This window comes from Cydia pomonella, chromosome 8 (genome assembly GCF_033807575.1).
Source record: "Cydia pomonella isolate Wapato2018A chromosome 8, ilCydPomo1, whole genome shotgun sequence".
NCBI classification, from domain to species: Eukaryota; Metazoa; Arthropoda; class Insecta; order Lepidoptera; family Tortricidae; genus Cydia; species Cydia pomonella.
Genome location: NC_084710.1, coordinates 20,132,425 through 20,147,715, shown reverse-complemented (window position 1 = coordinate 20,147,715; position 15,291 = coordinate 20,132,425). Strand labels below are relative to the sequence as shown.

The following is a 15,291-nucleotide window of genomic DNA, read 5'->3' as shown; positions in this document are numbered from 1 at the left end:
TTAATTAATTGTATTTCAAACTGTATACTAACCAATGTTTTTGACATATGTGTACTAACAAAAATATGGACTTTTATTGATCTGAAATAAATATTATTCATTCATGAAATTTTGGCATATACTTAATGTTTTTTTTTTTATATTGCGTATTCGGTATTCAAAATTTTTAATATAATAGTTCTAAGTGTTTTAACGGAAAATAATCAGACCGACAACTAAGAGAGCGAACGTCGTCAACGAAATCCTGACGAAATACAATTATTATGATGTTCTTTATCAAGATAGCCTCGCTTCTTATGTCTGAACCACTGTGATTGCTGTAGTTATTGTAAACCAATCAGGCAGTCACGTACTTACTGCTGATGATATTAGTTAAAATTACAAAGACATACGACTCAAAGTATTTGTATGTGTATGGGACTTTTTAAAATTGAACAGTAATATAATGGGGTTGCATTGTAGCTATTCCAAACCAATGTTTTTATAAACAAGTATACGTTATCATTATGTAACTCATGACGACTAGGATACTACTAAAATGTATTGATTTAAACTTGTACGATTTCTTAGAAATTATTAACTAAAACGGAACCTAAATCTATCTACTTCAATGACTTCTGAAATAATTGTATAATTCTACATTATAAAACATTTTCGTAAAAACAATTGAAGAAGGAAAATGAGAATAGTTAATTGATGTATTTATTCACGAACTTATGCGATTTTTTTTCATACCAACATTCAGGGAAATTATATGTTATGTTTTATTTAGCCGCCCACACATTAGAATTAGACAATACAACTGCTATTATGGGGGTCCAGGCAGAAGGAGAGATTGAAACAGCAGTACTATCAGTTGAATAAAGAATATTTATTATAATAATTCGCAGTCTTATATACTATTTACAAATTGACTAGAAAACAGAAAAGTAGGTATCTGAGAATGGTAGAATGTAATCCACCCGCCGAAGTAAATCGCGCCTCTGACGACAGCGATGGCATGTCTGCTGTCCCGCTCTCCAGTGCCGGATACATGAAGTGGGTACTTGAAATTGCAGGAATTCAAGCGTACCCTTCCGTGGAGACGCCCTGTCTTCTATCTCGCTCCAACCGTGTCATAAAATATACGCGCGCTGCCCGCGCGCGCCTCAGTCATTCATTATTCATTCGCTCCAGACGCCGCGCAGAGCGCACGTGCGCATCGCTCTCACTACGTACGTTCGACGTTACGCCGCGTTGAGCCTAACGGGCTCCGCGAGCAGGTTTGCAGTGTTGTGCGCAAATGTGTTATACGAGACAGTGACTCTTCGGTGTTTTTTACCAGTTATACTCCGATTAGCGGGCCATTAATGAGACAGTGACTCTTGTTAAAGTGCGTGTACGTTCTATATATTTTATTAAAAATAGAAACTAGTGTGCTTTCTCTCATAAAACGGGTGAGTGGTTATTAATATGCTTATTATGTAAGTGTGGCATCGACTGAATATGTCGAACATAATTCCTGCGAGTAGTATAGGCTCCAGCCTAAATCAATTAAAAGTGTTAGAATGGTTTACTGCAAAATACCCCGACCAAGCGCGGGAATTCATTAAGGAGCAAGCCGAATTGCAAAAACAGACCAGTAGCAATAGTAATAATGCTAATACTAATAAAAATAAAAATAAAACCGACACCATCTCTAAATCGAGCTCATCCTTTAAAATAACAAGCCATAGTCGCTCCCGTTCAAGTTCGATAAACTCCAGAGGCCGCAGCCCTCTTAAAGCTAAAGACTCACTTGCCAAAATCTCAAAAAAGAAAATCGAGCGAGTAAATGCCGCCACTATTTCTGCCGCCGCCGCCGCCTCCACAAACAATCTTGCGCGTTACATTGTGCCCCAGGTCAGCACTGTGGATAGCCCAGCGAGCCCCCCCCAATCACAGACCAATAACAATATAGACCTTACAAACGACACAACTATACAGTTAGGACAGAACATTTTCGAGTCACTTCCGAGAGACGCCCCCGACTCCGATATGGAATACGAGGACGTTTCATCAACTGAATCCCAAAACGAGGCCCTCATATACGACGAGGAAGGCTTCCAAAAAGTTATTCGCAAAAAGAAAACCAATAAAAATAAGAACAAGAAGAGGATAGTGTCTGACATCCCTCCGCCTACCTCCCCCATTAATAATTTCTCGCAACCTACAAGCAGGCCCCAAAACAGGCCCCCCCATACAAACGAAAATAACGCTAATAAGCCTCAAAATAAAAACATTAGTCTCTCAATCCCAAATACCTCAAACAGCACAAACCAAATGGACCAGACTGACCCAGACCAGAATAATTCTGACCCCAAAAAACCCCCTAAACCCCCACAAATAGTCTTAAAAGACGCAAGTAGATGGATACCGGTCTCAACTGAAGCCACATTAAAACGCATAGGCTGGCTTAGCGCCCTACCTGTGGAAGAAACACCCTGGTCCCCTGCGGGTATCCAGATTACCACACAAACCATCGATGACTATAGGGCCTGGTGTAACCTTTTAGTTGACGGATACTACACCCACAAATACAAAGACGGCAGTGAATTCAGCGTAGTAATCAAGCGTCTCCCAGCCGAAATTGGTGAAGATGACATCCTGGAAGACTTAAGACAACAAGGATTCCCTATCACGGTAATCCACAGAATGCGTAGGTCCCGTGGTAGGACCCCCATGGATATGGTCATGGCCACACTTCAAAAGAATAACTCAAGTAAAAATATTTTTAATATAACGCATGTATGCGGACTAATGGGAATCAAAGTTGAAAGACCTCGAAGCAATGGCAGAATCCCACAATGCCATAACTGCCAATTTTACGGCCACACGGCTAGATATTGCAAACTCCCCGCAAGGTGCGTAAAATGTTTAGAAACCCACCATACTAGTCAGTGCAAGCGCACTAAAGACTCTGAAGGTACAGTCAGATGTACCCTCTGCAAGGGAATCCACACGGCCAGCTACGGCGGCTGCCCCCATGCCCCCCAGGCTAACAAAAGAAGGCCCCCAAAGAGATACGCCACGAATGCTTGGGGCACTTTCAACAGCACAAATAATAATAATAACTTCACTGAAAATCCGATTGCTCACAATCCTAACCCATCCTTTTACAATCATACTAGTACGCAACCTAACCAAGCTGATTTTCCTAACTTGAGAACAAGGCCTCAATATCAAAATAGCCATGATCTCCAGTCTCAACCCACACCTACTCCTTCTCCACCTTCTATAACACAAAATTTACAATCCAACCCCGACATAACCAAAAATATCCCATCCCCTCCCAACACTCATATAAATAATACCCATAGAGTATTTGCCCACCAATTCAACCCAAATAATAATAAAAATAGTAACAATCATAATAACATCAACTACAACCATAAAAACCCTCGTTTTACCCCTTACACTAACAACAACAATAACCAACCACTATATACCCCATTTCACTCTCGAAACAGTGGGGGAGGACTAGCCGAGGACTTACGACTAGTCTTCGAACTAGCCAACACAATTGACATCGACGAGGTATGCGCGCTAGCCGCTGAGTTCCGTGACGCAACCTCCCCTATGGAAAAGTTCCAGATCATGGCAAATCACGCCAACCTCATCAAAGCAATTAAACATTTTAACATAAATAAATAATGGACCAGAGACGACCTCGGCACACAACTAACTCCCTCAAACTAGCTTTTTTTAACGCAAACGGCATTAATAATAAAAGAGACGAAATAGCTTTATTCCTAAGAACTCACTCCATAGACATACTATTAATACAGGAAAGCTTTCTGAAACCTAGCCGTCGAGACCCAAGAATAGCAAATTACACTATAATACGAGACGACAGGCTCACAGGTGAGAAAGGGGGAACCCTTATTTACCACAGACGCTCACTCCACATCTCCCCTATCACACTACCCAATCTAGCTCATATAGAGGCCACAGGCTGCCGCATAGCAATGGCGGGGCATAGACCAATTTCTATATACTCAGTTTACCTCTCGCCTAACAAATCCGTAACCCTAGAAGACCTAAGTTCCCTTTTTAACTCGGACGACTCCGTCATAATAGCTGGCGACCTTAATTCAAAACATACCCTATGGAACTGTAAAGTAAACACTAACAACGGTCGCCGACTTCTCACACATACCCAAAAACTAGACGTGGACATTTTAGCTCCGCTCGAACCTACCCACTACCCAACTACAGTGGACCACAGACCTGACATACTAGATATCGCAATTTTCAAAGGAATCTCACTAAAATTAAGATCGATCGAAGTAATTCATGAACTTACCTCTGATCACCGACCAGTAACGTTAGCACTGGGGCCAGACCCAAATTTCACCCCCCCCCCCAAAACTATCACGGACTGGGTTAAATTAAACAAAGAAATAAATAATGAAAACTGCCCCTTATATAACATAGGTAAAGACGGATTAACTAGCTCAATACACATCGACGCCGCAATCGACTCTCTCACCAGCGGCCTCAACAACATCATCAAGGACTGCTCCAAACAAGTACCATCTGACGATGATCATCACTGGCGTCTTCCTGAGCACCTGGTTGAGTTGGTGAGGGAGAAAAACGCAGCAGTCAGAGCATACGATTCTTACCCCTCCCCAGACAATAAAAACAAACTTAATAAACTTATAAAAAACCTAAAACGTAAGATCTCCTTTTGGCGCAACAACAGATGGTCCAACACCCTAAAAGAAATAGCCCCTAGCCACCAAGCCTTCTGGAAACTTACTAAAGCACTTAAAACCGACACCCAAACATCCATACCACCACTAAACAGAGGCAACGGTCTACCACCTGCTTTCGAAGACCATGAAAAAGCCGAATGTCTAGCAACCAGTCTGGAGATCCAATGTTCCCCAAGCCTGCAACCCACCGATGCAGAACATGTAAAAATGGTTACAGAATTTGTCACAAAGAAGCAATCCGACCCACTAGACTCAACTCCCCTTCCTCCCATTACTCTCACAGAACTTAAAACCCAAATCAGACAACTCAAACTTAAAAAAGCCCCGGGTTCAGATGGCCTCTCAAATAAAATAACCAAATCCCTCCCAGACCAAATCCTCTCAGTATTACTATTAATATTTAACACCTCGCTGATACTCTGCCACTTCCCAGCATGCTGGAAAGAGGCGGATGTCATCGGCATTCCAAAACCCGGTAAGCCTAGATTCGACCCAACAAGTTACCGCCCCATTAGCTTGCTCCAATCCCTAGGCAAACTTTACGAAAAACTCATCCTCACCCGCCTTCAACAACATCTGTCAGATCATAAGGTGATTATCCCTGAACAATTTGGGTTCAGGGCTGACCACTCGTGTACAAACCAAGTCCACAGACTTGTTGAACATATTCTGTTTTGGATGACTGGCTGGGGCCGCACCATATCTACTGGTGCCATATTCTTCGACATCAGCAAAGCTTTCGACAAGGTATGGCACCTGGGCTTAATTTACAAACTATATAAAACAGGACTCAACAACAGACTTACAAGATTAATTGAAAGCTTCCTCCAAAACAGAATATTTAGATACAAAGTCGAAAATACAAAATCCAACCCTCACCAGATTAGAGCAGGAGTACCGCAGGGCTCCTGTCTCTCTCCCACCCTTTTCTCATTATTTATCAACGATATCCCAAGACTCCCCCAAACCAACTATGCTCTATTCGCGGATGATACCGCCATTTTCGCAACCTCCCCACGCCCAGAAAGGATTTACCGCCTCCTACAGGACGCTTCTGATGCCCTAGGGCACTGGTGCAAACTGTGGAGGGTGGAAATTAATCCCGACAAAAGCGTGGGAGTCATTTTTTCTCGTACTTCCCCTTACTCCAAAATGATAGAAACTATCCCTAAAGTCACCCTATGTGGCCAACCCATTCAATGGAAAAACGAAGCGAAATACCTTGGAGTAATATTAGACAGAAGACTAAACTTTAAAAAACATATCCGTACTGTAAGAAACCGCGCTTCATTTTACTTAAACCGCCTCCACTCTTTAATGACTAAAAACAGCGGAATGTCTACCTACAACAAACTACACATCTACAAAATAGCAATCAGAACAGTTCTTTCCTACTCGTCAGTAGCCTTTGCCCATAGCGCCAAGCTCTCGATTAATAGCCTCCAAACACTACAAAATAAATTTTTAAGAAAAATAGTAGGTGCTCCGTGGTATGTCAAAAACAGAGATTTACACAAGGACCTCCACATCCAAACGATAACCCAACATTTTAAAATTCTGAGCCAGCGATATTTCGAAAAAGCTTCAATTCACAAAAACGATCTGATAAGACATGCGTCGGTGTACACACCTGAGATCCCTCCCAGGAAACGTGTACGTAGGCCGAGGCATGTACTTCTGGATCCAGATGACGAAATAACACTGGCCCAGCTCAGAGAATTAGAATTAGACAAAAAATTGAAAATTCAACATGGCTCTTCTACAATCCAGAAATTAATAAACAATAAAACATACTCATTCACCAAAAACCGCCCACATTGGGAAAACCATCGCCGTCCATTCGATGCCACACAGGGCCCTCCGCCCTAGTTCATAGGGACTTTTTAATTGTATAACACTCGCAATAATATATATTTTACTGTTTATATAGAATCATAGTTTTCTTGCTCACAATGTTAACTTCTCTTCCCTATACTTCACTCTATCATCTTTTACCCTATCACTATCTCTTTCGTCCTCTTTTCATACTTGGCAGTGTCGCGGCCCTTCAGGCCGCGACACTGACCCCACTCATACCTCGAGCTGTAACTGGCCCCAGGAGAGGCCAAACAGCGTAAGTCATGTTTAAAAAAAAAAAAAAAAAAAAAAAAAAAAAGCGCGCGCCTCAGTAGCGTCCGGCCGTCGATGAGAGCGCATGTCCCATACTATTTTAATTTGCCAAATAAGAATTCAAAATAAAATAGAATAGAAACACTTTAGACAGCTAGAGGACTCACGTTTCGTCGTCGTATTTTCGGTTTTTTTTTTCTAAACTGCACTAGAGTCAGCTAGGTTGGCAGCGTTTTTGATAGCCCAGATGGTGTAAGTGTTAAGTAAACGTCATAATTGTATAGAAGTTTGATGTTTGAAATAATTTATTACTTCTTCGTCTTGTCCCGGCATTTTGCCACGGCTCATTGGAGCCTGGGGTCCGCTCGGCGGCTAATCCCTAGAATGGTCGTAGGCACTAGTTTTTAAGAAAGCCACTGCCAGCTGACCTTCCAACCCAGAGGGTAAATATGTCGGTTTCCTCACGATGTTTTCCTTCACCGAAAAGCAACTGGTGAATATCAAATCATATTGTGTACAATAGTCCCGAAAAACTCGCCGGTACGAGCCGGGGTTTGAACATGCGAATAAAAAAAATGTGTTATTGTACCAAAACGACAACAAATTTCATACTAAATTAGTCCTGGAACACCTAGGTATAGTGACCATTAGTTGCCTTATATGCTCCACCTTATAGTTGAGTTGATTTTCACTCATTTTTTTCAGACGAGTTCGCGGAAGTCATGCAAAAGACGGTCCTGAACAAAAAGCTCCCCTTTAACATGGAGAGCACCTTCGTCCGCCTCTACTTCGGCAAAGACAAGAAACGCCTCGTCACATACCCGGAGTTCAGCCAGTTCCTCCATGACTTCCATGAGGAGTACGGAGTGGAGGCCTTTAAGAAGTGTGACAAGGATGGAAGTGGTTTCATCAGTGCGGGGGACTTTAAGGATATCATGTTGTCCGTTAAGAGTCATCTGCTGACGAAGGACATGAAGAATAAGGTTATTAATGTAAGTAGCTTCTTATTTACTTAATCTTAAGAGTGAGATAGATATATTCGTATTGTCGTAGAGTGAGACAAATATATTAGTAAGAACACATCACGTTTTATTTCTACACTAGTGAGGCATTAGCAGTAAGTAAGCGTAATATATTCAAGTGCCGAATGCCGATGTGACCGGGTCTCATTATGGCGTCAGACACGAATGCTGAAAACGCATGTTAGGAGCCTGGACGCTTCCGTTGCTTTTTCTTTCATAAAGATAAAGATAGTTTATTATTCACGAAGGCATATTACAATGCACTTCTGAACGTCACATAAATCTACACCGGCTCTAACCCTACATCTCTGACCCGAGAAGATTTAAATCCCCCCTCAATTGGAAGAGAGTATCCCAATATAAATAAAAAAAAAAATAAAAAAAAATAAACGTTTATTCACGTTTCATGCCTTATAAATATTTTTATTATTTGGATCGGCAAGAAACTCGGCGGGACACATCTTTTCAAAATATTACATCTTATAATTAAAATGCATTAAATAAGAATAAATACAATTTAGATTACTATATATGTCATATATGTACATCTCTATCATCAATTTCAGTTTTTTTTACTTATTTTCTATTACAGGCGACCGGATTCCCTCAAGGCTCAAGAAAAATCAGCTTCCCCTACTACATGGCATTCAACTCTCTGCTCAACAATATGGAACTTATCAAGCGTGTATATCTAAATGCTACCAACGGTCATCGCACGCAAGAGGTTTGTGTACTGTATCTCTATGTATGGAAAGACCAGCTTCCTTCATTATATGCCGTTAAACTCCCTTCTCAATGACGTGGAATTTCAAATTTTACGGGTTAAGTCACGTATTTTACTACCCCACGAGTTAACTTTTTGCTCAACAATATGGAACTTATCAAGAGTGTGTATGTAAATGCTACCAATGGTCATCGCACGCAAGAGGTTTGTGTACTGTATAGAAAGATCAGCTTCCTTTACTATATAAAGTTAAACTCCGTTCCCAATAACATTGAACTTCAAATTTTACGGGTTAAGTCCCGTATTTAAGTTCCCCACGAGTTAACTCTCTGCTCGACAATATGGAACTTATCAAGCGTGTGTAACTAAATGCTACCAACGGTCATCGCACGCAAGAGGTTTGTGTACTGTATGTCTATGTATAGAAATATCAGTTTTCTTTACTATATACCGTTGATCTCCCTTCCCAATAACATGGAACTTCAAATTTTATGGGTTAAGCCACGTATTTTAGTTCCCCACGAGTTAACTCTCTGCTCAACAATATGGAACTTATCAAGCATGTGTAACTAAATGCTACCAACGGTCATCGCACGCAAGAGGGTTGTGTACTGTATGTCTATGTATAGAAATATCAGCTTTCTTTACTATATACCGTTGATCTCCCTTCTCAATAACATGGAACTTCAAATTTTATGGGTTAAGTCCCGTATTTTAGTTCCCCACGAGTTAACTCTCTGCTCAACAATATGGAACTTATCAAGCGTGTGTAACTAAATGCTACCAACGGTCATCGCAGGCAAGAGGTTTGTGTACTGTATGTCTATGTATAGAAATATCATCTTTCTTTACTATATACCGTTGATCTCCTTTCTCAATAACATGGAACTTCAAATTTTATGGGTTAAGTCCCGTATTTTAGTTCCCCACGAGTTAACTCTCTGCTCAACAATATGGAACTTATCAAGCGTGTGTAACTAAATGCTACCAACGGTCATCGCAGGCAAGAGGTTTGTGTACTGTATGTCTATCTATGGAAATATCAGCTTTCCCTTCTCAATAACATGGAACTTCCTATGGAAATATCAGCTTTCTTTACCCTTCTCAATAACATGGAACTTCAAGTTTTACCGTTTAAGTCCGGTATTTTCAGTACCCCACAAGTCATAAATTAATTTTATGTCGAGACGTCTCCTAACTACTGCCACCGTAAGGTGTTTAAATAATCAATTACGTTTACAGGACATATAGTGCTACTTTACCGCACTAGATAATTAGCACATTAAGTATCCCACCCACACCTGTTCGCTGCCATGGAAGTCACCCAGGTCGAGTAAGCTTGACCTACCTACTAGTTGGTAGGTTGGTTTTTTGGTTTAAATTATAAATAAATAATAAAATAAAAAACCTTTATTGATTCTCTACAATATTACACTAAATAATTTAAAAATGTTTATAAAATATTAAAAAATATATAACTATTATGTAGAGACCCCTCTTCGGGTGGAAGGCCTCCTCCAGAAGTAAGCGTAACTCTATTTTCAACTCCTACGCTTACTCTGGTTATAATATTAGCTGAAAATCGTTGAGCATTAGAGTTTTTGTTTAAAATAACAGTATTTTTGGTAACAAAACCGTTGTATGGAGTGAGCAGTCTTGGTCTTCTTAATTCTCTTTGTCCAGATTCAGCCAGCTTTGCCAGTCCTTGGTCTTGACCGGCTGTAGCCACGATTTCGTCGAGCCATTTTTCCTTGACCTTCCCTTTATTCCTTGTACCCGAAGGACCCCGCCATAGGGTTATTTATGCATACGCGAAGTAAGACCACACCATTAAAAATATATATATATATATATATATATATATATATATATTGTAGGACATTATTACACAAATTGACTAAGTCCCACAGTAAGCTCAATAAGGCTTGTGTTGTAGGTACCTAGACAACGATATATATAATATATAATTATAAATACTTAAATACATAGAAAACACCCATGACTCAGGAACAAATATCCATGCTCATCACACGAATAAATGCCCTTACCAGGATTTGAACCCGGGACCATCATCTTCGTAGGCAGGGTCACTACCCACTAGGCCAAACCGGTCGTCAAATTATCACCTGTCCCATTCCATTCTATTTTAATTTTTGTACAAATGATAATTAAATTTTGAATTATATTTTGAGTAATTAATTCAGTTTAAATTTGTTACAGGTGACCAAGGAAGAGTTCCTTCACTCTGCTCAGATGATGAGTCAGATCACTCCCTTGGAAGTCGATATATTGTTCTTCCTGTGTGACACCATCAACCATACTAATGGGTTAGTAAAACGCTAAAAACTAAACACTAAAACTAATATTTATGTGGCTGTAGACTTCGAGAACTACCAAAATCTAAATCGCAAAAACGAGAATTGGTTATGAAGTGCGACCTGTAGATGAGAACAACGCAAGCTGTGTCAAAAGTGTATAGAGAGAGGTATGGGCATTGTGAATGTCATCTCGCTTTGTGTGGTAGGGCACAGCCAGTGGATGTCATTCCAGATCTAGAGCAGAGCCCAACTGGGGAAATATCTCTATTTTACAGAAAACAGCAGCCAAATAACATCTCAACACAACTCCTCTGGAGTTGCCGGCGTACATAGGCTACGGAGACTGCTTACCATCAGGCGGGCCGTATGCTTGTTTGCCACCGACGTAGTATAAAAAAAAATACAATTATACGCCTGCGGGTAACTACGGTTTTCTTAGCAATAGTACATTGTGCAATGAGGGGGGGTAAGCAAAATATTCGAAACGAGGGAATTAAGAAAAGACCAGAATTTGCAATGTTCTTACTCCCGGAGTACTTACACACAATGTTTTTCATCACAGTTGCAAATAAAAAACTAAATTTTAAGCGAAATAATTCTTAAATACGGTGACATTTCAATCATTTGTCCGCCATATTGTAATTTTTTGACAGGTCAGGCATCGAAGGCACAGACCCATCCGGCATTAAGCCACGATTGAAAATTGTATAAAAATATTTTAAACGGCTATTACATTTAGTATTTTAAAAGTGGAACTCATTTATTTGTAGGGCTAATATGGTCGGCTCTTTATCATTTGTCACCATTTCTGTCACGTTCTAACAAGTATGTAAGTGCGAAAGTGACCCATGGCATGACAAGTGATAAAAATGCGACCATGATGCTGTTGGTTCGTATAAATTATTGACATAATTAAAAAAAACCGGACAAGTGCGAGTCGGACTCGCCCACCGAGGGTTCCGCACTTTTTGTTGTTATGGCGGCTACAGAAATACAACTGTCTAGCTATCACGGTTCATGAGATACAGCCTGGTGATAGACGGACGGGCAGCGGAGTCTTAGTAATAGGGTCCCGTTTTACCCTTTTTTCATAATTCATAATCCATAAACCTCCGCGGGACCAATATAGGCATTTGCCCTTCAGTACAACTGCATGAAATAAGATCTTTTTCGAGCAAATGTGATGAAATAGTAATTTCACACGAAAACTTAACAAAATCTTACTTTTCCAGACGAATCGTGTACAACGACCTAAACTCGATAACTCCCGAGCAATACTTCAAACAAGTCACCCGACGAGTCGCCGAAATAAAAGCCGTGTCCGTAAGTATCTCTCTCTCGCACAACAAGCCCTCTGTCCTCCTCTAACGCAGCAACGGATCAATGTATGTGTAGTGAAATATAGACCTTAGGGTTCATCCAGAAATCATGTCACAAGTTATTGGGTAGGGGTATTTTTTTTTATAATCACGATTTTGTATATAATAATAATAAAAGTCATTAGTTAAAATCATTTAATGGGTCACTCGAACAATGCTGCTATGACAGTGGCCAATGGCTACCGGATATAATAACTAGAAAAAAAGTTGATCCAATCCAAATATCACTAAGGGGAAAGGGGATCAAAATAAAGGCAGATTTTAATAACTGTCTTCAAACATTAAAAAAAGAGCACCGGCAACGCACTTGCATCTTCTCTGAGGGCCTACTGCGAGCCACTTTCGACGTGTTGCCTCTCTGTCGCACTTGTGAATTCGTACGTAAGTGTGACAGGGAGGCAACACGTCGAACGTGGTTCGCGGTAGGCCCTCTGGTATTGCAGGTGTCCATGGGCGACGGTAAGGCGGTTATCACTGCTCCGCACTCCGGAGCGGCGTCCGGTGTCGCGGTTTTAAAGGGGCTTCCAGCGGTTATCATCGATTTTTGACAAGTTTTGAGTCGTTACTCCTACATTTGCACTATAGATAGAATTATAAGACAAACGGCTATCGGTTCTTCAATCTTTTATCTCCATTCTGGTCTCCCGAATTTTGAAAGAAATAAACACTTAGTTTTTTATGATTTTTTAAACATTGAAAAAAATACTGGTTACTCGATTGCTGTGACGGATTTGACATATACGAAATCTACACATTTGGGTTCGTCTTTGACGTCTCTAAAAACTGGTTATAGCTAGAAAACCAGTTTTTTGGCCTAAAATTGTTCAACTTGATGTCAAATATCTCGAAGACAATGAACTTTTAAGTAGGTAAATATGGGATACTATATTGCTTAAAGCCGTTGCTGTTAATATGATAAGATACAAAAAAACATTAGAAAACTAAGGGATTCAGATCGGAGGTCATTGGCGCTAGGGAGCCCCTTAACTTTGTACTGTAGAATCTTGATTTACATGCCGAACAAAGATATTTGACCCCTTTAGCATAAAAACACATGATTTCTGAATGAGACCTTATGTGTATAGTTATAAGGTTGGGAATATCACTAACTTTAGCTGTTTTTTAATCGCGTACAAAGGAGGAGGTAACTATGATGAGACCTAGATATATAGATCTTGTGGACAGAATGCTGGTAAGTCAGGTCATCGAAGTTATGATGTTTCTCGTGGGTACTTTCGGGTAGTATTATAAAACTGTGTTCTAAAGCCCACTGTCCTACTTATAGTACCAAAGTGAATTTGGAATAGAAGTGGATTGTCAAAGAAAATTTTCTAGCCGCAGTAAATTTACTGCCATCTTTCGACACATGATTTAAACGTTTAAAACGCCATTTGACTTTGATCCTTATTCTTTCACTGATATGTGTTAAATTATCAATATCAAAAAGTGGCGGCGAAAAAACAATAATAGTACATTGTGCAACGAGGGGGGTAAGTGAAATTTTGGATACGAGGGTGGTAATTCGGTAATTTAAATAGAGTTTGCAATATTCTTACCCCCGGAGTTACACACAATGTTTTTCATCACACTTGGGAAGAAAAAACTAAATTTTAAGCGAATAAATTCTTAAACACGGTGACGTATCACTCATTCGTCCGCCATTTTGAAAATTCTTGACAGGTTATATATCGAACGCACAGACCTATTCGGCATTCAGCCACGATTGAAAATTATGTAAAAATATTTTAAACGGCTGTTAAATTAATCAAATTAAATAATATTAAACATAAACAGAAATATTAAATTATAAATGTCAGTATTTTAAAAGTAAAACTCATTTATGCTACTTGGTTTGTATGAATAAGTGACATAATTAAAAAGAAAAGCCTTTTTTTCACAATCCATAACTCCCGGGGGGAACAAAATAGCCCTTTGTCCTTCAGTACACCTGCATGAAATAAGATCTTTTTCGAGCAAGTGTGATGAAAAAGTAATTCTGTTCCATTTAATAATGATTTACATTTTGTTGGAGATAATTTGGTACCAGTATTAGGACCGTGGGACACTAAAATATATGGAGCGTTATTTCTGTAGGTTGTAACTACAGGTTTACTGCTTAACTGAGACGGTTGTGAGAATATTGGTTGAAGAAGACTATTGTAAAGTTGAATGTATTTGACTCTAAATATAAGAAGGAAATACTTAAACTAGTAAATGGCAACCAAGTAACCAAGGAACTAAATACATCACGAACCGTTGAAGTTAAGTGGTAGGAACATAATTTAATTCTTTCTCTTTCTAGTGAGGTTTCTCTAAAGGGAAATTTGAAATGTGTTCTATATATCATAGAATGGTTTGACGAAATTAAATATTAAAAATATAGATAAAATAAAGTTCCAACTGACGTTATCTGTGCGGCGTCTCCTCTGTCACTGACAACTTCGTGCCACAAGATTGTAACAGATGGCGTTAGCACGTTCTACATCGCGCTTACGGAGTTCCGATGTCAATTACTATATATACAACTCCTAACCAACTCTCGGTGGATTTCGGTGACACTTTGTCGCAGCAGTCGCAGTCTTTGCAGAAGCAATGGCATGAGCAAAACACTGCCATCGAATATGCCATGCCGTGCACATTGGCAAACATGCTGGCCATGGCAAGAGCATGAGCAGAATGTAAACGGGTGTATTACGCCATGGACCAAGATAGCTTAGAGTGCTCACTACATACAACTGGATTAATGTCCATAATGCCCGAAAATGGGCTAATGTCCGAAAACGGGCTAATGTCCGAAAATGGGCTAATGTCCGAAAATGGGCTAATGCCCGAAAATGGGCTAATGCCCGAAAGGGGGTGCGGCGGCGAGGGGGTGAACACCAAGTTTCCAACGGACACTCCCCGCCCGCTCCTCCCTCAGTCCCGTTACTCGCCATACTTTCATATTTCAAGCTTTCGTGCTAATAGCCAGTTGTATGGAGTGAGCACTCTGGGCTTACT

The 15,291-nt window shown here is 40.1% G+C and overlaps 1 protein-coding gene across 3 annotated transcripts in view; it reads left to right on the top strand.

Annotated features, from left to right (window-relative positions):
• Positions 1-15,291, top strand: part of LOC133520812 (calcium-binding mitochondrial carrier protein Aralar1) — a 35,472-nt gene that overhangs the window by 5,405 nt on the left and 14,776 nt on the right. For all 3 annotated transcript variants that reach the window (XM_061855477.1, XM_061855480.1, XM_061855478.1), the window contains exons 4-7: positions 7,554-7,840; positions 8,463-8,594; positions 10,815-10,921; positions 12,145-12,235. In XM_061855477.1, the coding sequence (XP_061711461.1) occupies positions 7,554-7,840; positions 8,463-8,594; positions 10,815-10,921; positions 12,145-12,235 (617 nt within the window). The remainder of the gene's footprint in view (positions 1-7,553; positions 7,841-8,462; positions 8,595-10,814; positions 10,922-12,144; positions 12,236-15,291) is intronic.